The sequence below is a fragment of the Nicotiana tabacum genome, chromosome 3 (genome assembly GCF_000715075.1).
Source record: "Nicotiana tabacum cultivar K326 chromosome 3, ASM71507v2, whole genome shotgun sequence".
NCBI classification, from domain to species: Eukaryota; Viridiplantae; Streptophyta; class Magnoliopsida; order Solanales; family Solanaceae; genus Nicotiana; species Nicotiana tabacum.
The window spans coordinates 88,190,669-88,213,462 of NC_134082.1; the positions used below are offsets into that span (position 1 = coordinate 88,190,669).

Consider the following 22,794-nt stretch of genomic DNA (forward strand, 5'->3'; position numbering starts at 1 on the left):
TTCAAGTTTTTTCAATCAGGAGCCCACCTGGAGAACAAGGGAATACAGTTCAAGTTTTGGCAATCAGGCGCTCACTTGTAGAACAAAGGAATACAAAAGTTTTGGCAATCAGGCGCCCACTTAGAGAACAAAGGAATACAATTCAAGTTTTAGCAATCAGGCGCACACCTGGGGAACAAGGGAAATACAGTTCATGTTTTGGCAATCAGGCGCCCACCTGGAGAACAAGGGAATACAGTTTAAGTTTTGGCAATCAGGCGCTCGCCTGGAGAACAAGGGAATACAGTTCATGTTTTGGCAATCAGGTGCCCTCCTGGAGAACAAGGGAATGCAGTTCAAGTTTTGGCAATCAGGCGCCCACCTGGAGAATAAGGGATTACAGTTAAATTTTGCCAATTAGGCGCCCACCTGGAGAACAAAGGAATACAATTTATGTTTTTTGCAATCAGGCGCCCATATGGAGAACAAGGGAATACAATTCAAGTTTTGGCAACCAGGCGCCCACCTGGAGAACAAGGGAATACAGTTCAAGTTTTGACAATCAAACGCTCACCTTGAGAACAAGGGAATACAGTTCAAGTTTTGGCAATCAGGCGCCCACTTGGAGAACAAGGGAATACAGTTTAAGTTTTGACAATCAGGCGTCCACCTGGAGAACAACGGAATATAGTTAAAGTTTTGATAATCAAGCACCCACCTCGAGAACAAGGGAATATAGCTCATGTTTTGGAAATCATGCGCCCACCTGGAGAACAAGGGAATACAATTCAAGTTTTTGGCAATCAAGCGCCTACCTGGAGAACAAGGTAATACAGTTCAAGTTTTGGCAATCAGGCGTCCACCTGGAGAACAAAGGAAATATAGTTCAAGTTTTGGCAGTCAGTTGCCCACCTGGAGAATAAGGGAATACAATTCAAGTTTTTGCAATTAGGAGCCCACCTGGAGAATAAGGGAATACAGTTCATGTTTTGGCAATCAGGCGCTCACTTGTAGAACAAGGGAATACAAAAGTTTTGGCAATCAGGCGCCCACCTGGAGAACAAGGGATTACAGTTAAAGTTTTGGCAATCAGGCGTCCACCTGGAGAACAAGAAAATACAGTTCAGCTTTTGGCAATCAGGCGCCCACCTGAAGAACAAGGGAATACAGTTCAAGTTTTGGCAATCTGGCGCCCACCTGGAGAACAAGGGAATACAGTTCAAGTTTTGGCAATCAGGCGCCCACCTGGAGAATAAAGGATTACAGTTAAAGTTTTGGCAATCAGGCACCCACCTAGAGAACAAAGGAATACAGTTCATGTTTTTTGCAATCAGGCGCCCACCTGGAGAACAAGAAAATACAATTCAAGTTTTGGCAATCAGGCGCCCACCTGGAGAACAAGGGAATACAGTTCAAGTTTTGGCAATCAGGCGCCCAGCTCGAGAACAAGGGAATACAGTTCAAGTTTTGGCAATCAGGCGCTCACTTGGAGAACAAGGGAATACAGTTCATGTTTTGGTAATCATGAGCCCTCCTGGAGAATAAGGGAATACAGTTCAAGTTTTGGCAATCAGGCGCCCACCTGGAGAACAAGGGATTACAGTTAAAGTTTTGGCAATCAAGCGCCCACCTGGAGAACAAAGGAATACAGTTCATGTTTTTTGCAATCAGGCGTCCATCCTGGAGAACAAGGGAATATAGTTTAAGTTTTGGTAATCAGACGCCCACCTGGAGAACTAGAGAATACAGCTCATGTTTTGGCAATCAGGCGCCCACCTGGAGAACAAGGGAATACAGTTCAAGTTTTGGCAATCAGGCGCCCACCTGAAGAATAAGGGAATACAGTTCAAGTTGTTGGCAATCAGGCACCCACCTGTAAAACAAGGAAATACAGTTCAAGTTTTATGCAATCAGGCGCCCACCTGTAAAATAAGGGAATACAGTTCAAGTTTTTGCAATCAGGCGCCCACCTAGAGAACAAGGGAATATAGTTCAAGTTTTGGCAATCAGGCGCCCACCTGGAGAACAAAGTAATATAGTTCAAGTTTTAGCAATAAGGCGCCCACCTGGAGAACGAGGGAAATAAAGTTCAACTTTTGGCAATCAGGCGCCCACCTAGAGAACAAGGGAATACAGTTCAAGTTTTGGCAATCAGGCGCCCACCTGGAGAACAAGGGAATACAGTTCATGTTTTGGTAATCATGTGCCCTCCTGGAGAATAAGGGAATACAGTTCAAGTTTTGGCAATCAGGCGCCCACCTGGAGAACAAGGGATTACAGTTAAAGTTTTGGCAATCAAGCGCCCACCTGGAGAACAAAGGAATACAGTTCATGTTTTTTGCAATCAGGCGTCCATCTGGAGAACAAGGGAATACAATTCAAGTTTTGGCAATCAGGCACCCACCTAGAGAACAAAAGAATACAGTTCAAGTTTTTACAATCAAGCGCTCAGCTGGAGAACAAGGGAATACAGTTCAAGTTTTGGCAATCAGGCACCCACTTGGAGAACAAGGGAATACAGTTTAAGTTTTGACAATCAGGCGCCCACCTGGAGAACAAGGGAATATAGTTAAAGTTTTGGTAATCAAGCACCCACCTCGAGAACAAGGGAATATAGCTCATGTTTTGGAAATCATGCGCCCACCTAGAGAACAAGGGAATACAGTTCAAGTTTTTGCCAATCAGGCGCCCACCTGGAGAACAAGGTAATATAGTTCAAGTTTTGGCAATCAGGCGTCCACCTGGAGAACAAAGGAAATATAGTTCAAGTTTTGGCAGTCAGGCGCCCACCTGGAGAACAAGGGAATACAGTTCATGTTTTTTCAATTAGGAGCCCACCTGGAGAACAAGGGAATACAGTTCAAGTTTTGGCAATCAGGCGCTCACTTGTAGAACAAAGGAATACAAAAGTTTTGGCAATCAGGCGCCCACTTAGAGAACAAAGGAATACAATTCAAGTTTTAGCAATCAGGCGCTCACCTGGGGAACAAGGGAAATACAGTTCATGTTTTGGCAATCAGGCGCCCACCTGGAGAACAAGGGAATACAGTTTAAGTTTTGGCAATCAGGCGCTCGCCTGGAGAACAAGGGAATACAGTTCATGTTTTGGCAATCAGGTGCCCTCCTGGAGAACAAGGGAATGCAGTTCAAGTTTTGGCAATCAGGCGCCCACCTGGAGAATAAGGGATTACAGTTAAATTTTGCCAATTAGGCGCCCACCTGGAGAACAAAGGAATACAATTTATGTTTTTTGCAATCAGGCGCCCATATGGAGAACAAGGGAATACAATTCAAGTTTTGGCAACCAGGCGCCCACCTGGAGAACAAGGGAATACAGTTCAAGTTTTGACAATCAAACGCTCACCTTGAGAACAAGGGAATACAGTTCAAGTTTTGGCAATCAGGCGCCTACTTGGAGAACAAGGGAATACAGTTTAAGTTTTGACAATCAGGCGTCCACCTGGAGAACAACGGAATATAGTTAAAGTTTTGATAATCAAGCACCCACCTCGAGAACAAGGGAATATAGCTCATGTTTTGGAAATCATGCGCCCACCTGGAGAACAAGGGAATACAATTCAAGTTTTTGGCAATCAAGCGCCTACCTGGAGAACAAGGTAATACAGTTCAAGTTTTGGCAATCAGGCGTCCACCTGGAGAACAAAGGAAATATAGTTCAAGTTTTGGCAGTCAGTTGCCCACCTGGAGAATAAGGGAATACAATTCAAGTTTTTGCAATTAGGAGCCCACCTGGAGAACAAGGGAATACAGTTCATGTTTTGGCAATCAGGCGCTCACTTGTAGAATAAGGGAATACAAAAGTTTTGGCAATCAGGCGCCCACCTGGAGAACAAGGGATTACAGTTAAAGTTTTGGCAATCAGGCGTCCACCTGGAGAACAAGAAAATACAGTTCAGCTTTTGGCAATCAGGCGCCCACCTGAAGAACAAGGGAATACAGTTCAAGTTTTGGCAATCTGGCGCCCACCTGGAGAACAAGGGAATACAGTTCAAGTTTTGGCAATCAGGTGCCCACCTGGAGAACAAGGGAAGTCATTTCAGAGTTCAATTCAAGTTAGAAGTAGCAGAAGCTTGCGGCAAGAATGCGGGTCAACAGTCCGAGATGACCAACAGAAGTGTATTAATCCAGAATATAAAAAAAGGGAAAAAAAAGAGAAGTGAATAAAATACAGAAGCAGAGAAAGATGTGAACTGCTCAAGACGTGGCTGAAGTCTCAAGCATGGTGTGTCCGGTTTTGATCCGAAAAAGTTGAAGAAGAATGAACTAGCACCTACAGCTAGCAAGTGTCAAGGTTCAAATTTAAAGTCTGCATGAAGAACCATTCAATACTCAAGATCAAGCTTCAGAAGACTTATAGATAGGAATCTTGTAACTCATAGTTGACAGGCTTAGTTAGTCTTTTTCATTTCTTGATATTGATGTAATAACGGGATCGCGGACCGGAACCTCAACGGAACAGCACCTCGACCGGCTCTCCACCTCAGTACACTCCGTCACTGTTTCTACTTCTGAACTACACGTGGCCTGATTCCTTTATAGCCAAGGATATGTAGGCAGCTCAGATACCAGGGCTCGGTCACATCCTCCTTTCTTTTAGTTTTTGGTTTCCCTAAATAATGGTCGGGTCAAAAAACATGTCTAGTCATTCTTTGTCTGAAAATACTTCGTGTTTCTAGTCAAAGAAGGGCAGCTGTAGACATGTGATTTTTGACCCTCCCCAAGATTTTGCATATTTTAGCATTTAAATACTTAGTTTACGTCTAATATAGTTATTTCAACCAGTTTTAACTCTTCTACTTTATTTCGTCACAAAATGAAAATTACAAAAAAAAATTATTTTAATATGATATTTGAAAATACCAAAAAAATAAGTTTGTTTTAACGGTTAGTCTTATTTTAATAGTTATTTTGCTTAAGTAGGATTAATTAGTAAATGAGGCAATATTTTTAGTCTTGTTCACGGAGAAAGAATAAAATTTGGGTTCAAACAATCCATTTTTTTAGGCCTAATTTTCGGACCTAGCCCATAATAACCCAAGCCCAATACCCCTAAAATCCTAGATTTAGACTTAAAAGGAGATACCCTAGACCTAGACCCTTCAGCCGTTTCTGATTTGGAAAACAGACATCAGCCGCAATACACATAATAGACCCCCCCCCCCCCAACGAACATATTCTTCCTGGAACACACACTCTAACTTCATCAGGATTCTAATACAATAGAGGGGACAGCCGTTGAATACACACAAAACATTAACACCCCCCCCCCCCCACCCACCCCCCAATCTTCTTCTCTAACACCTATAGCAACAACCCCTAGACCTATCAGCCATTGCACCCACCAGCCCCTCTTTAACCAAAGCTTGCCGGAATTCCCCCATAGCCACCACCGGCGCACTACTGTCCGAAACACATACATACAACCTTCTTCTTTCTTTTTCTTCAACGCCTCATGTTGCTCCTTCTTCAACAACCAGTCATATACTGAGACACACAGAAGAGGATAAAAACTAAATAAATAAAAATAAGAAAACAGATCTGAAACATAGCAAGAGATAGAGAAACAGAGGAAATGAACGGACGGGATTTTTCTTATTCTGATTTCAGATTCGAATCCTTTTGATTTTCATGTCAAATTTTGGCTTCTTCTTCTGATTTCTGATTTTTGATTTAAAAGAAACCATGGAATTCAATAGAGCTTGAGTGAGTCGATTTCAGTCAAAGTTCCGTTCGTTGGTTCTGATTTAAGGCTATTGTTCCATTTTGTTCATGTAATTGCTAGATTTTATTTATCAATCAAGAGACTATTTCAGGTTTGTTTCTGATTCTTGTGCTTTATTTTTGATGTGACTAAAGTATGATAAAGTTAGGTTCAACATGGGTCTAGAGTTCTGAATTTTGGTTAATCTGTTTATAGATAGATAATGGGAGTTAAGGCCAGTAGAAGCAGATTGTTACAAGTTTGAGCAGTAATGAGTTTATATGAATTTCCTTCCTTAAGTTATGTGTTGTTGGTCAATCATGTTGTTGCTGCTCGATTCATTTCCTAAAGCTGCTTCTGCTCTTTTCATTTCCTTCTCAGCAGCATGAACAAAGACTTCAATTTGAATGCTTTCAATGTCGACGTGCCAAAGGTTCACGTTTGTCTTTTGTCTTAGTATTGTATCTGTATCTTCACACTTCATTCTTATTAGGAATGTGAAGGTTCTGTTTGACTGATTCTGGTTCTTGAAAGTTAAAGTGTTAGAAGTTTTTGTCTGTGAAGCCATTTTGAAGTGAATCATATAATTAGGAGTGGAGATTTGTTTGTGAAAGGAATGTTAATTGCAACTTTTACTCTCTGAACGTTTTGAGAATTGATAGAAAACGCTCTTCTTGATCATCAAATTCCCAAGAAGTCTAGCTATTTAGAAAGTTGCAATTGTTTGACATGTACTGTTATTCAAAAGCGTTTTAAATCCAAAAATAATCCTAAAACAGGCTGCAAGTAGCCTAGTAAAGTAATTGAACTTGCTAATAAATTCAATAGCTAATCTTACACCTCTTCCGCAAAGAACTTTTCATACTTCTTAGGGCCTCACAATAATCTCAAAATTAGTTTTAGGAAAATCATGAACACTGTAGCTGGCTTTAGGCGTGACTTAATCTATCGTCGTGATTGTGGACATGTTTGCGTGACATAATTACGATTTTTTAAAAACAAATCGGAGTATGCTTTCGCGCAACTTTAACTAAGCTTTCTTATTAATAATAAAGCGTTATTAATTGTGGACACGTTCGCGTGACATAATTTTTGACGCGCCAAACAAACGGGTACACGTACGCGTGACCTGGTTTAGATAATTTCTCAAGTAAAAAAAAAAGACAAATGCACATAGGTTCTAAAATCAGTAATTAAACAATTTGTTTAAGCCAGGTATGATCAAAGCGACCATGCTAGAACCACAGACCTCGGGAGTGCCTAACACCTTCTCCCGGGTTAACAGAATTCCTTACCCGGATTTTTGTGTTTTGCAGACATTAAAACAGAGTCAAATTTCCTTGATTTGGGATTTTAAACCGGTGACTTGGGAAACCATAAATTATCCCAAGTGGCGACTCTGAATTTTAAATAAATAATCTCGTTTCGATTGCAGTTTGCACTTTGCACGTAAATGTTTAAAGTGCATTTATTATCGGTGAATGGCAAAGATAATAGATTATGAAATCAGGATATACTATTAGAAAAAACATTGCGACTTTTGAGATTATTAGTTTAGAAATTTACTATGAGCTAACTTTTGAATATTTAAGTTCTTTTTTAAGAATAAATTATTAAGTAATTTTGGTTCAAATTTGAAAAAGTTCTCAGGACTTACATGAGCACCAGAATTTTGGGGCTTGTACCCTACGATACTTACGTGTCACTAGTATACTTGATGTGTTTATAATATGTCTTTGTCCCGAAGCTCGTTCGGAAAACGCAGTTAAAATTGTTAAATAAATCATATTATTGTAACTACTTTCTCGGTCTCATATTATGTATCGTATTTTTTTACATGCTCATTAAGAAACATTAATAAAGAAAGGGATTAGGTTATTATATCCTTATTTATGTCTTAAGATAAAATCTCTTTATTGAATATTTACTCTACTTATGTAGTATCTCTATCTTCAAGAACAATTATTACTAAGGATAAAAAAAGAAAAGAAAATAAAACTTAATTTTATCTTGAACTTTTAAAATCATAAATAATTTGCGATAACTAATTTTAGTAACCATGATTATTAATATAAGACGAAAGAAGTACTATCCGGACAAATAGGTCACCCCATACAATAATGTCTAACTATTTTTGGAAGAGAGAAGCATAAATGTCAAATCTTGCATTCAAGTGAAGGAAAATAAAGAAGGTGACGAATTCCCCACCAAGCTTTCTGCTACTTTTCCCCAAAGGCGGCTTTCTGACTTTTGACTTCTGACTAAATGGTAAATTGATTATGGAAATTCTAAATCTTAAGTCTTAGGGTGTGTTTGATATAAAGGGAAATATTATTCGAAAACTATTTTTAAATTTTTTTATATTTGGTGGGCTTAAATATTTTGAATTTTTTTTCATGAATTAATTTTCCTCTAATATGAGAAAAATATTTTCCCCATCAAGAAAAAAAATATTTTTTAAAACTCTTTTTTAATCTTTCCTACCCTATTTTTCATCCCCACCCCACCCTTGCCCCCAACTCCCACCCTAAATAAAAATATTATTAATGGTACTTTCTTTTCATGTTATAGATAAAGTACTTTTTTTATTTTATTTAGCAAATGAGTATTTTCTTTTCATGATATAAAAAAGTATTTTTTTTTCACTTTAACAAAAAATACTTTCTTTTCATGATGTAAAAAAAAGTATTTTCTTTCACTTCAACAAAAAAAATTCATGATGTATAAAAAGTATTTTCTTTCATTTTAACAAAATGAGTATTTTCTTTTTATGATGTAGAAAAAATATTTTCTTTCATTTTAACAAAATGAGTACTTTATTTTCATGTTGTAGAAATAGTGCTTTCTTTTTCAACCAAAAAAAGTGTATTTTCTTTTTAGTTATGGAGCACAAATTTCAATGTTATTTTTGCATAAAAAAATAAAGTAGCACATTAGTTCCTTTGGGTATTGGGGAAAGGGGGAGCAAGAAAACATGGGGACTTGGGGGAAGGGAGGGAGGCTGAGGAGAGTAGGAGAGTACAAGAAACATGGGAATTTCGGGGAAGGGGTGAGTGAGAAGAGTAACATAAGAAATTATTTTCCTAAAACATATTTTCTACTCTCTAACCAAACACTAGAAAATATTTCTCGAATTGTTTTTATTCACCAACCAAACAAGGAAAAATAAGTCATAAAACTACTCATTTTCCAAAATATTTTCCTTCATACCAAACACACCCTTAATTAACTTTTTTTCCCTCCCATTCTTCATGACTTGTCTATCTTGCTGGAGAATTTCAAAAAACTAATGGTAACATTCAAATAAAGCTAGCTTTGTTTGTTTATATTTGTTTCACTTTACATGCACCTCAATTATTATACAAAGCATTTATTATCACTTACCAGCACAAAATTTATTATCAAATAGCTCTGCCACCAAAACAAATTACCTAGCATTTTTATGGAATATTAAGGCTCCGTTTGTCCGTAAATTTTTTTCCTTTTTTTCAAAATTTTTATGTGTTTGTCCATGAAATTTTGCAAATTTTTGAAAATGAGTTTTTCGAAAACCAAAAAGTGATATTTTTAAAAATTTCAGAAAAACTCTTTTCCCTACTCACAAATTGCAATATTTTTCAAGTAAAATGCATGTCCAAATATAATTTCAAATTCCAAATATCATTGTTCAACTTAACTCTAAATATTACTTCTTCTTTTTTTCAAAAAATACAATTTTTATGTCAAAACACCTACTAAGTTTTGTACTTTTGTGAAAAAGTGATTGTTGAAACGGAAAAGGGTTAAATATACCCTTCTACAATTGGACTATTCGATCAAATATATCCCGGTCGTCTTAATATTGATCAAGTATATCCTTAATTTGACGGAAGGACCAGGTTGAGGGCTTCTAAGCCATTTTAAGCCCCAACCCAGTACCCAGTACCCATACCTGATAACGAACCTTGCTGAGAGAGTTACGTGTTCTTGAAAGACATTAAATTATTCGAACCGTTGCTTCACAATTGTAATCCGAACTCAACCTAAGCTTCTCCAATAGATCTCAATTTGTAACCAAAGACTCCCAACCGAAATTCAAACAAAGCCAGTGCCCAGTGATTAATACAATGAAGCTCGGGTTGTTTTCTTCGCTGAGTCAACTCCAATTTGTTCGATCTAACTCAGCCAAGACTTCACAAAATGCACTCAAATTTTAACCACAGCTTCTCTACAATGATACAAACTAAACCCAATAAACAATTTGAGCAATAATAGACGAGGTCAAGAAACTCAGTGCATCTTCTCCATAGATTAGACGTCTGAAAATTTTCAATCAAGTTCTTGTTAAATCAGATCCAAATGCACTTAAAACTTTGAATTCACGTTCTATCAAGCTTTTACAACAAATTTAAAACTTACCCAGTCGATTTATCCAAAAATCTTAGATCTAAAGTTTTGAACCAACCTCAAAGACGAGTTGACTAGCGGTAGAAACTCCTTTCTTTTTTCCTTTTCACCAACAATGTTCTATCACGAATTTCAGTTCCGATTAATGATTCTCGACAACAATATTCAACGATTTTCAGAATTTTACACCCAGATTTGCAACTTCAGAAAATGAATTCTAAGTTGGCATTTGGACACAGAATTGTAATTTCGAAAAAAAGTAAAAAGAAAAATTAAACGAAAATGGTATTTAATAATTAGAGTTGTATTTAGACATGAATACAATTTGGAGCTGTTTTTAAATTTTTGTGAATGATTTGAAGCGAAAATTTTTAAAAAAATAGTAGCTTTTTGGAGTTCTTCAAATTTTCGAAAAATTCTAAAATTCAACTTCAAGTAAATTTGAATTTTTCATGGTCAAACACCGATCCTAAAAAATGTAAAAAATTTCTGGAAAAAAAAGTAATTATTTTTTACGGCCCCAAGTCGTTTACTATGACCATAAAAAAGAAAAAAACAAAGAGCATATTTTTATTTTTAGAATTTTTTGACATAGGAATTTGTTCTGTTATTTAGGTGTTTGGGAAGGGTCGAGTTAATAGTTATGGGTACATGGTATTAAGCATGGGTAATTGGTTGGGGCTAAGAGGCCCTCCACGTGGCCCCTCCGTCAAGTTAAGAGAATATTTAATTTATAGTTAGACGGTAGGAATATATTCGATCAGAAGATAACTTTAAATAATATCCGATAGTAGATGGGTATATTTGATCCTTTTCGGTTGTCGAAATAGCACAATGAATCACTACATCGATTTTTCCTTCACTTCAAAACTTTTCTCTCTCTATAATCTTAATTTTATCATAACTCATTTCTTTAAGCTAGAAAAAAAATAAGAGAAGGTTGGAGATGCTTAATTTGAAATCACAGGTGGTGTACGCCACGACAAATTTTTGTACAAAATTAAATTTGGTCATTAGCAAAGACTCTTGACTTTACACTTTCAGAACGATTTTTTGGAAACAATTTCCGAAACACTTGTAACACTTCTTATAGGTTTTCTCAACAAATAAGTTACTCTAGTAAAGCATCTTCATTCATCATCAAACACAACCAGAAGCATATCCTCACAAACATTTTTTTCCCGTGTTATTAATAACAAACAGCCCTTCATTAAAGAACGAGAGTAGACGATGAAGACACATCCCAACACTTTTTTCATGTCGTAGTAATAACACAAGTAAATAACACTACACTCTTAATAACAATAACTACTAATGTAGAAGACTGAGAATAGCTTAAAGAGATAGCAAGCTCACCTCAACATCGGAATCACGAGTTCTCTTATCACCTGCCAAAAATAAAATAATAAGTATATATAACAAAGAAAGGCAAAGCAGGGTTGACCCAAAACAAATTTAAAGCTTCAATTTTCTCATCATCACTTGTCTATACAAAACAATTGGGCAGTTCCAATCTACACAGAGCAAAAACCTTGAACCAGAAATGCGAACCTTGCTTTTGCGAAAGACAAGTTGCAATTAGAAGGGAGTTGAATTTTTTAGGTATAACATAATTTAATGTGAAAGAAAACTTCTGTCCTACCAAATTCTTTTTACCCAAGGAGCCTAATTAGCCCCACAAAGGTCAGAGAAGACTAAAAGTCAAAGTCATACTATATATAGCAAAAACATAGCAGCACTTGTGCAAAATACAAACATGATGGCTAAAAAATGACGGTAGTCCACCAAATTCATAATATCATCTAATCATATAGAGTCCCAACCCCAGCAAAAAGCTACACGCTAAACATTTAAATTTGAGAACTGAAAACTCCTTCAAAGTCCCCATGATTTCCTTATCTCTCCATAATTTACAATTAATGCAACAGGAGATCGTATTCGGAATCCTCTTGATGTCGTTTCTATCATCCTTCCAGGCCAGCTGCAAAAAGCAGAGTATAAAAATACAAGTCATTTCCTACTGAACAATGTAGGAACTAGTGGTAATACCTTTCATTTGTTCTTTACACATTTAACACCAAGGAGTATTACATAAGCTGAATAATCTTCTTCTCAGATTATCTTTGTGGGAAGACATGATTCATGAAGAGCAATCCAACCAAAACAAGAGAGTTTTCGAGGTGACCTACATTCCAAAAATATTTTCTAAGGCTTAGACTGACAGAAATGGTCTTTTATTCTTTTCACAAACTGGTACCATGTTTGACAAAGTATATTCCAAATTTATTTTCTTTCCATTTAACATAATCTTCTTTTCCTGGAATCTTTTGTTGGCAACCCGTCTTCTATTCTTCTCCTTGAATCTATCAACAAACATTCTAAAAGCACTAGGTGGCATAATATTCCAGAAATAACATAGTGTTTTCCAACTAGCTACCTCATATTTGGACAAAGTCAGCAAAATTATTTTGAACAAGCTCAGATGAGAAAGATATAGGCAACATTCTGGTCCAACGAGAATAAACTTCTTGCAAAGAAAATAATCTTAGAGGATGATCTATAAGGCGATTAACCAATCAAATGACATTAGAAATTAGAGTATTATTGCTTTTCTTAAGTTTTTGCTATAAAGAAGAAACCAAAATTTCCTCAGGATAGGTAATGCTCACAAAAGGTACAATCCCATTGAAAAAATCTACATGAATCGTTAATTTTTCAATGAGTATGAAGTATGAGGGTGAACCAATTTGAAACACAATCATCTCTTTCTTTTTAGATGAAGATGCTATCACGTCCTTTTATGAGAATCTATGAATGAATTGAAGAACACCCATTAAAGATTTGGAAAAGACCTGCCACTTGATACTCTCAGCTAGAAGCCTCATTTCCAAAGAAAAGGATCATCAATTGCCTGTTGGAACACTTGAAAAATGACTTTATGACAACTCATTCATCTCTTTTATCAGCACAAGTTTTCGGTTTGTCTACTCCTAGAAGAATGGAGCTTCAAATATAATAATTTGTATCTTTAAGCCTTATTGATTGTTTCCACACAATATTTCCATGATGTCAACGCTCAAATTGAAATTCAGAAAAAAAAAATGCCACCATGGGTGAACCAGTACTGACACCTCAGATTTCTATACAAACTGGTCATTGAAAAGGTATGTAAGGTATATTATCATGTCTGTTAGGAATTTTTTGACAAGTATTACTCTGTTAAGATATCTCAGCAACATGTAGGTGTTAGGAAGCTGCTGCATGTATATTACAGAGAGCAAATGCTCAATTCCTCTATTAGCCCTGAAGTGCACTGAGAAAGTTCAACATGGTATCAACATCAGTTACTTTCACGGCTTCACCATGTTACTATAAAAAAGTTAGCGAAGAAATACGTTTGTCTTAGTTTCAGTGCACGTTTGTTTTTGAAGGAAAGTAATCTCAATACTTTTTGATCTTTTGCTAAATTCTCTATTCTAGCTTTGTTCTGGCTTTGCAAACCCTCCTTGTTGTCCTCGGGGAGGGTTTGTTGTTAGGCAACCATCAACAACATGCTTCTTCTTGTATATTCTATTTCACGTGTGTGTAGTCTCAAGCAGAAGTGTACTACTTAAGTGTAAAAAATGTCAAGTTCTCTACCCTCGTGTTATTGACTAGTCTTGTGCAATCTGCAAGGTATATATTCTAATCATTTAGACAGAGAGTACATCCTCTTCTCATTGCACAAGTACTATGTCTCATGGTCAACAAAGTTATCTGGATCAGGTTTAGAGGTTGTTAATAATTTCAAAGTGAGGAGTTGGACACCTATTGCTCACCAAAATCATATCTTTTGCAATGGAGATGTGGATCAACTACGGTGCTGCATTATTCCACTAATTTCTCAAACGAAAACCTCAAATATATTACCTAGTTGATTGTCCTCGAGAAAATAAAAAGTGAGAACCACTACTTAGGAAGAGAATAATGATTCAGATTTTCTAATGATTTAGATAACTCGATACTCAATCTAGAAAGCTACCTTTTGTCCAAGACATTCTATTCTCAAAATACCTTGTATATGATGCTTCCCCTTTTACATCATAAACCTTACTCAACCATAAAGGCAGGGATGCTCTTAAAGTGAATTGTACAACATCTCGTTGCTAAATAAAATAAAGACCTCAAAATGCATCTTTTTCCGTTCATTCACTCATTTAACAATATGGGAACAATGCCTGATGTTGGCTGAAGCTAACAATGAGGTTTTGAGGTGTATTTTTTATTTCAATGGAAGTTGCTGGTCAGCACACACAATAATAGCAACAGAGTTTCTTACAGCATTACCAATATACATGGGCATATTGGAATATAACGAGTCCAAATGGAGCGAAATGGATAGTGAGGCTTCACACCACAGACCTGAAATTGAGTCCTAGTTGTAGTTGTCGTGTAGCACTATGTGTATGCATAAATCAATGAATTATACAAGCACACTTATCATAATCACGTATCAACGTATAAGCAATGTAAGTAACAAGAGAGAAGGTGCATATTAAAATAGCTTACCTTCATCACTTGGATGGTTTCTTAAACCTGCAAAATCTCACATCTCTATCTCCGTCAATTCCCCACCACGCCAATGTTTGAAAGGTCTTTATGGTATCGTCAGCATCCCTGGCTTGAAAGGTGATATAACACCACATCCCAGCAGCATATGATGTGTTCACAGTCACATTTTTCACAAATTTGTAATTTGTAGCCTAAATAAAAATAAAATAAAAACAGCCAAATATCAACCAATCGCAGATATAATTTTTCAGAAAAAGAATGAATCAGTTAATTAAGCACGCACTTACATTCTGTGAATTGAAATCTTCAATAGCTAACTGGGAGAGGAGAACAAATTTGGGTTTGTTTTTCATCCCTCGTTGGGCAATAATTGGAGCACCAATAGCAGCATCCAAAGTCAAATCCAGAGTGATATCAAAACCCTAATTGCAGAAAGGACAAATCAAAAAAGAGACGCCTTAAAAAAGCATGCATACTTGATACTAGCATAGGACCTACCTCGCTCTCCCTGACCTGCCTGTGATACTCTTTCTGATATTGGATACTCATTTTGCGACCGTCCGCATACATAATAAGATATCATCAGAATGGTAGAAATCTTCTGGTCCTCCATCCTCTCCCAATTTTCTAGGAGGATTCTCCGCCATCTTTTAGGTTCAAAACAACTAGCTAAGGGTTCGATTTTATGTCTACTTATAGCTTTTTGGCCAAATATTTTTTTTTTTTTTTTACCGAATGTGCTTTTTTTAGTTCAAAGTATATTTTTGTTTGGCCAAGTTTTTATTTAAAAAAAAAAAAAGAAGTACTTTTGAGCAGAACCAAAAATAATTTGAATAAGCAGTAAAAGGTAGTGCTTTTGAAAATTATTTTTTTAAAATACTTTTGAGAAAAATATATTTAGAAAAACTTTCTAAAAGATTGGTCAAATACTATTTATTGCTCAAAAATACTTTTCAAATTAGTTAGTCAAACACAAATTATTTTTTACCAATTTTTTTTTTTGAAAAATATTTTTGAGGAAAGATTTAAAATAAGTAGATTTTAGAAGCTTGACGGGCTATTAGACTACTTTAAGTTCTTTCCTTAATACTGTACCTAACATAAATTTCGTTATGCTTTCTGATGCATTTTGTTACCCCTCATGACATAAACAAATTATGTAACTTTGAGCACGTTAACCTTGTTCATGTGTAATTTGGTTGAGATTGTAAATTTTTTAAGCAAAAATAAAAGATATTGTAATTTTTTTTTTTTTTTTGAGTTTTATTTGATTAGGTCGACTACCGCTTTCCTTGCTCAAAATATTGGTGGCGTCTTTTCTTTAATTTCTATCCAAATAAATAAGGCACCTCGTACAATGTGGTCAACTATTTTTAGAAGAGAATCACAAAAGTCAGGTCTTCTATTCAAGTGGAGGAAATTAAAGGAGACGATGATATCCCCACCAAGCCTTCTGCTACTGTTGTCAAAAGGTGACCTAATGAATGTAACTTCTGACTGATAATGGAAATTCTACATCTTAAAAAAAAAAAAAAAAAAAAAAAAAGGAATTTAAAGTCTCAGGCAACTTTTTTTTTTCTCTTTTTTCTTTTCATACTTCACGACTTGCCTATCTTGCCGGAGAATTTCAAAATAAACTAATGGTGATCTTCAAATTAAGCGTGCATCTTAATTATTTTATCATGTACTTGATATCTTCTATTAGCACACGTATTTAGTAACTCAATCACCAACGCGGATATGAAATGATTAACTAACAAAGATTAAATGTGTTGATTAAATTGCCCCTCAAAAGCAAAAATAATAAACCTTAAACAAAAATATCTAAAATTATTAAACAAGTTTAAGGCCTCTTATCACGGCTTGTCTTTAGGCGTCCAACACCATTTATCCGCCTCTGTATTTTACTAGTTCTCTATTAACTTGGCAAACTCCTCAATAAATTATTCATTAAGAATTTATTTTACCAAATTACTAAATTACCCTTCTCAATGGTTATTAAATTTGTATCTCCAATAAATATCCTAGATAAGTACTTAACACTAAGGATAATATTGAAAGAAAATAATAAATCTCTCTTGAATTGTTAAAATGAACAAGTAAAATAAAAATTTTATGTTTAGTATAAGCGGCAAATAAAAGGAACATACGGAGTAGTTGAACAACAAATTAGGAATTTGAGTATTACTAGAGGGTTCATAATTTGTGCTTTATCATTACTTTATCAAATATAAGTATTATGCTATACATTAAAATTATAAATCAATTTACAAAAAAAAAAATCATTAAATAAATGTTACTCCCTCCGTTTCAATTTAGATGACATAGTTTGAGTGATACGGACTTTAAGAAGAAAAAAAAGACTTTTGAAATTTGTGGTCTTAAAAGCTTTGGGGTCATGATATTTGTGTGGTTATAAAAGCTTCTCATTAAGGGTAAAATGAGTAAAATGAAAAGTTTAAAGTTGAATTATTTTCAAATTTAGAAATGTGGCATTTATTTTGGAATGGACTAGAAAAGAAAGCATCTCATCTAATTGGAAAGAGAAGAGTATATATTACTAATATTTGTATACAAACTCCTGTTAGTATTATGGTAATTCCAAACCCCTCGGCGCTGCCCAGCCCCCACTACCGCCTCTCACCGTAGTGGATCAGTTTCAGACTTCACTTTTATGCCGACTCCCCATCCTTGTGCTCTTTCTAATCACTCTTCCAGTTTGGAAATCTTTGGTTGCAGCAGCGCAAAAGGATGCAGTCTCTGAGAGACATTGTGCCGGCTGCATTGAACAACATAAACACAAAATTCATTGTCTTGGACAAAGGGAGGATAGCTATGGAAGGGCAACAAAAGATGTGTTTGGCACTAGTGGCGGATGAGACAGCTGCAGTTCACTTTCAGATGTGGGGTGATGAGTGTGATACTTTTGAGCCTGGGGACCTTATCCGGTTAGAAAATTGCATCTTCTCTTATAACCGCAACAACCTACTGCTAAGGGCAGGTAAGCGAGGCAAGGCAGAAAAGGTTGGAGAGTTTACCATCACCTACGTGGAGACACCAAACATGAGCGAGATACGTTGGGTCCCTGATCCTAGCAATTCTAAGATATATGTGCCAGAGGCTGTTATTTCTCTCTTTTCACGAGTGTTTCCACCAATGAATTGAGTATTGGGCAATATTCTTTTTTACGGGGTTTTCCAGGTATTATGAGAATTGACAAACATGCACGCCTGAGCTAAAACAGCTTCCTCTCCTTTGATTCATCAAGGTATTTTCCTTCCAAAAGCTGCATTTTTGTTTGTAGCACTGGAAGAGTGATCAGATTGTCACACTCACCTTTATTATGGATTCTGAGATATCTGTTTGATCAATATCATAGAAAGGTAATGCTACTCTGGATCAAATGCAGGCGTTGGCCAAAGCTAACTAAACTTAAGTTTGGTCAAGAAAACTTGGACTCAGGTTTACTTGATGCATGAATCAATGTGTGGTGTAACATTCAATCTTGAGCTGAATCATCTTCTTTGTTTACGCTTTTTTATAGTATATTTAAGTCTTTACTTTTATGGATTTCTTGTGGACAAACTCAACGTTTAGCCCCACAAAAAAAGGGAGTGCGTCGACGATGATGTAGTTGTAGCAATCATCATACAAGGCAGTTGGTCATGCAAGCATTAGAAAAGTTTCTCTCTGCATTCGTCTTTCAGAATGATTTTGGGAAACAATTTCTGAAACACTCGTAAAACTTCTTAGGTTTTCTCAACAATAAGTTGCTAGAATAAAGCATCTTCATTCATCATCAAATATAACAAGAAGCATGATATCACAACACTTTTTTCCTTGTCTCAGTAATAACACAAAGAACCCTTCTTTAAACTACGAGAGTAGACGACACATACCAACACTTTTTCATGTCGTAGTGATAACACAAGTTAATAACACTACTATTCAATAACTATACCAGAATAGAAGACTGAGAAGAGCTTAAAGAGATGGCAAGCTCACTGCATAGCTTTCACATCAACATCAGAATCAAGAGTTCTATTATCACCTGCCAAAAAATAAAATAATAATTATACTAAAGAAACGCAACACAAGGTTGGCCCGAAACAAATTTATAGCATCATTTTTTCTCATCATCACTTGTCTATATGCAAAACAATTTTGGCAGTTCCAATCTGCACAGAGCAAAAACCTTGAACCAGAACATGCAGACTCACGGAATTGAAAAGAAACCATTGAAGAGAAGATTCTAGAAAACTCAGAATGAGAAGAAATGATTTCATTGATTGTCCTGCTGCTACAATGTATTGTGTATATATATATATAGCTCAACTAAGAAGTAAAAATGTATATTGCTAGTGCTACGTGTCAAACTCCTATTGGCCTAGCTGTAACAAAAATATAGACTAGTATAATTAAATACACATGTGCTCCTGTACAGCTGTCTGTGTGCATGTTCCTGCTTCTCAAGAACCTTCCACGTACCATCAGACAGCTCTCCATCCAGGTTGGCATCCAGGTTGGCAGGATGCAATGGCCAAAGAATTCGAAGCTCTAGAGACTAATAGAACTTGGGATTTGGTTGAGCTCCCTCCTAGAAAGAAGCCTTTGCCCTGCAAATGGATTTACAAGGTTACATGAGGAGGAGAAATAGCAGGCGGAGAAGGTATAGGAACAGACGAGGATGATGCAGTGGATGTAGGAGAGGTGGGAGATGTAGGAGGGGATGATACAATAGATTTAGAGGAAATAGGAGTAGGTGAAATAGAAATAGATGAGGAATTCAAAGGAGACGAGGTAGGAACTGGATGTGGGAAAGGAGAAACAGGACGAGTAGAAACAGAAGAAATGACAGATGAAATAGGAAGAGGAGAATGAAAAGGGAGTATGTGTTCATGGAACTTAATATTTCGGGAGACCAAGAATTGCTGCGATTGTAAACTCATGACTTTGTAGCCTTTCTTTCCAAAAGGATAACCAAGGAATGCACAAGGTGTGGCTCTAGGATCTAATTTATTTCTCCCATGAGAGAGTGTAAAAGCAAAACACAAACAACCAAACGATTTTAGGAAGGAGTAATCTGGTGGTTTATCAAATAATTTCTGGTAAGGAGAAACATTACCCAAAATTCTTGAAGGAAATCGGTTGAGAAGGAATGTAGCTGTTAACAGACAGTCACCCCAAAATTTAATAGGTAAATTGGACTGAAATAATAAAGCCCGACATGTTTCAAGTAGGTATTTATGCTTGCTCAACCACACCATTTTGTTGTGGTGTCATTACACAAGAGGTTTGATGGAGAACACCAAGAGAGGAGAAAAACTGAGAATGTGTAGTCCCTGACCCAAGCTCATAAGCATTATCAGATCGAACTTTCTTGATTTTGACATCGAATTGTCGCTCTACCATGGCAAAGAATGCTTTGAGGACAGGAAAAGCATTTGACTTAGTGAATAACAAAAATGTCCAGGTACATCTTGTAAAATCATCAATAATTGTCAAGAAGTAACGATGACCATTATAAGTAGGCGTAGAATATGAGCCCCAAGTGTCTATATGAATTAGGTCAAATTTTTGTTTAGAAGTTATATAGCTAGATGGAAAGGAGAGTTTTGTTTGTCTTGCTTTTGGCCAAATTACACAGACTTCATTTTATTCAGAATTCAATTTGTGAGGTATTCCAGGAATGTTACTCATAGCAGGGTATGGTAAATGACTCAAACGTTGATGCCACAATTTACTCAAAGTACTACAATTCATAGAGCAAATAATTTTATTCATTGAATTAGCTTCAGTTACAACGTCGCTAGAAAGACGTCCATCAAAAGGACTTACATTGAAAACATCTGAAAATAGAGATTGTAAAGAACTATATGGGACACTAGGTTCAACAGAAGTAGTGGAATTGACACTGACATTGGAAAGACTAGAACTAGAACTGGGAGTTGCATTGTCCAACACATAGAGTCCATCAGTGGTCTCACCAAACACCTATAGCCTCTTCAGAGAAGGGGCATGTATGTCACAACCAAATTTGTTAAAAATCAGTAAACAATCAAGTTGAGTGCACAACTGTTGTATAGAGATCAAGTTGTGTTTAAAACTTAGTACATATAGAACATTTATTAAAATTAGATTAGGAGGAATAAGCAATTTTCCAATGGCAATAGTTTTAACTTTGTATCCATTTGGTAGATTAACATATACAGGATTGGACAATTCTTTGGTGTCATGAAGGAGTGAAATATCATAAGTCATGTGTTGTGTGGCCCCTGTATCAAGTATCCAGGGATTATTAGGAAGTTTACTGAGGTGAGAAGAAAAGGCATACAAGGCAACTATCATACCAGCCATGTTAGCAGTCACATTAGCCTCAAAATCCGAAGAAACTCCTTGACCTGCATGAAGATTTTGAAGTAAATGAATCAGTTTATCACACTGCTCCTTTGAGAAGCCTTGCACTATACTCATGGTATTCACAGCCAGGTTAGTCTCAAAAGAACCTCCTTCTTCAATTTCAAATGCTGTATTTGCACTCCCTTGTGCATTTCCATAAGTCCTCTTCTGCTTAGTGAACTTGAAAGAGGGAGGAAATCCGTGCAACTTGTAACACTTTTCAATCAAATATCCTGATTTCTTACAATAATTGCAAAACATTCCACCTTTACAATTCTCAAAATTGCCTTTCTGGACATTACCTCTATTTTCCCACTTTGCATTTTGAAACTTTGTACCTGCTGCATTGAATGAAGAGGTTTTTCCTGAAAACTATATAGAAGCATGAACTTCACGTTGCTTTTCTTCATGCAACAGAATATAGTAAGCCTCATTCGGAGTGGGCAAAAGCTTCATCATAAGAATGTTTCCTCTAATAGATGTATAAGCCTCATTTAATCCCATCAACAACTGAATTAGCTTCTGATTTTCCGTCGCCTTCAAATTCCTTGTCTTAGCTCCACATTTACACTCACATCCACAAATTTCGAAAATGTTAAGAAACTTCAATTCGTCCCAAATTCGTTTGATTCTAGTAAAGTACGTGGCTATATCATAAGTTCCTTGCGTAATACTACTAAGTTCTTTTTGCAATTGAAATAATTGAGTTCCGTTTGACTGTCCATACCTTGTCTCTAGTTCTTCCCAAAGTTCCTTTTCTGTAGAAGAGTACAAAACACTGTCACCTATATCTTTGCTTAAGGAGTTAAGAAGCCATTGGATTACAATATCGTTGCACCGATTTCAGTTCTAAAACTGAGCTGATTTCTCATCTGGTATTTTGATACAACCGTTTATGAAACCTAATTTGTTCCTCACAGATAAAACTATCAGCACACTTCTCCTCCAAGCTCCATAGCGGGAACCATCAAAAACTTGAGATACAATGGTCAAACCAGAGTGATCAGTCGAACTCAGAAAGTATGGATTAGAATAATCCATAGCACTAGCTGGAGAAGTCACGTTTGATGGAGAAGAAATCGTTTCTGTTGTGCTGCCCATTCTCAGCGAAAATTGAACGAAAAAGAATTTGAAAAAAAAAATTGAACAAGGATTATTGAAGAGAAGAACAACGGACTCGTAAAATCAATAGGAATCAGAAATGGATTAGAAGAGAATTGATTCGCGTAATCTCGATCTCCATCGCTGCTCTGATACCATCACGGAATTGAAAAGAAACCATTGAAGAGAAGATTCTAGAAAACTTGAATGAGAAGAAATGATTTCATTGATTGTCCTGCTGCTACAATGTATTGTATATATATATATATATATATATATATATATATATATATAGCTCAACTAAGAAGTAAAAATGTATATTGCTAGTGCTACGTGTCAAACTCCTATTGGCCTAGCTGTAACAAAAATATAGACTAGTATAATTAAATACACATGTGCTCCTGTACAACGGTCTGTGTGCATGTTCCTGCCTATCTAGAACCTTCCACGTGCATCAGACTTCATCAAGTAGAACTAATCAAAATTATTTTGTCAAGTTTAAGTCTCCTCTGCCTCTATCAAACACTTCCTCACGGATGTGTATTGGCTCAGATTCATCACTGGCAACACAGACCTTGCTTTCGACAAAGACAAGTTGCAATGAAACGGTATTTGGATTTTTTAGGTATAACATAATTTTGAAAGAATTTACCAAA

The 22,794-nt window shown here is 36.2% G+C and overlaps 3 protein-coding genes across 13 annotated transcripts; 1 reads left to right on the forward strand and 2 right to left on the reverse strand.

Moving 5' to 3' along the window:
• Window positions 1-8,752: 8,752 nt before the first annotated feature.
• LOC107811946 (UPF0725 protein At3g44770-like) lies at window positions 8,753-15,310 on the reverse strand. Of its 9 annotated transcripts, none has more exons than XR_012707640.1 (6): window positions 15,137-15,310; window positions 14,926-15,060; window positions 14,636-14,829; window positions 12,137-12,272; window positions 11,444-11,475; window positions 8,753-9,923 (listed from the first exon to the last, which is right to left on the reverse strand). XR_012707640.1 is itself a non-coding variant. In XM_075249615.1 (5 exons), the coding sequence occupies exons 1-3, from the start codon at window positions 15,206-15,208 to the stop codon at window positions 14,641-14,643; spliced, it is 396 nt and encodes a 131-aa protein (XP_075105716.1). In that variant the 5' UTR covers window positions 15,209-15,310; the 3' UTR covers window positions 8,755-9,923; window positions 11,444-11,475; window positions 14,636-14,640. The 9 variants fall into 9 exon arrangements, 5 of the variants coding, with proteins under 5 accessions (XP_075105716.1, XP_075105715.1, XP_016492419.1 ...); XR_001654035.2 differs by having other exon boundaries at window positions 8,754-9,908; XM_075249615.1 differs by lacking the exon at window positions 12,137-12,272 and having other exon boundaries at window positions 8,755-9,923.
• Window positions 15,311-17,389: 2,079 nt separating this feature from the next.
• On the forward strand, window positions 17,390-17,803 carry LOC107811944 (uncharacterized). The gene has a single exon (XM_075244599.1). The coding sequence runs from the start codon at window positions 17,390-17,392 to the stop codon at window positions 17,801-17,803; it is 414 nt and encodes a 137-aa protein (XP_075100700.1).
• A 589-nt stretch (window positions 17,804-18,392) lies between these two features.
• LOC107811945 (uncharacterized) lies at window positions 18,393-22,384 on the reverse strand. 3 transcript variants are annotated; one of them, XR_012707641.1, is made up of 2 exons: window positions 20,989-22,384; window positions 18,393-19,254 (listed from the first exon to the last, which is right to left on the reverse strand). XR_012707641.1 is itself a non-coding variant. In XM_016636932.2 (2 exons), exons 1-2 carry the CDS (start codon window positions 21,296-21,298, stop codon window positions 18,640-18,642), a joined length of 360 nt encoding a protein of 119 aa, XP_016492418.1. In that variant the 5' UTR covers window positions 21,299-22,384; the 3' UTR covers window positions 18,393-18,639. The 3 variants fall into 3 exon arrangements, 1 of the variants encoding a protein (XP_016492418.1); XR_012707642.1 differs by having other exon boundaries at window positions 18,393-20,641; XM_016636932.2 differs by having other exon boundaries at window positions 18,393-18,689.
• Between the last annotated feature and the right edge of the window lie 410 nt (window positions 22,385-22,794).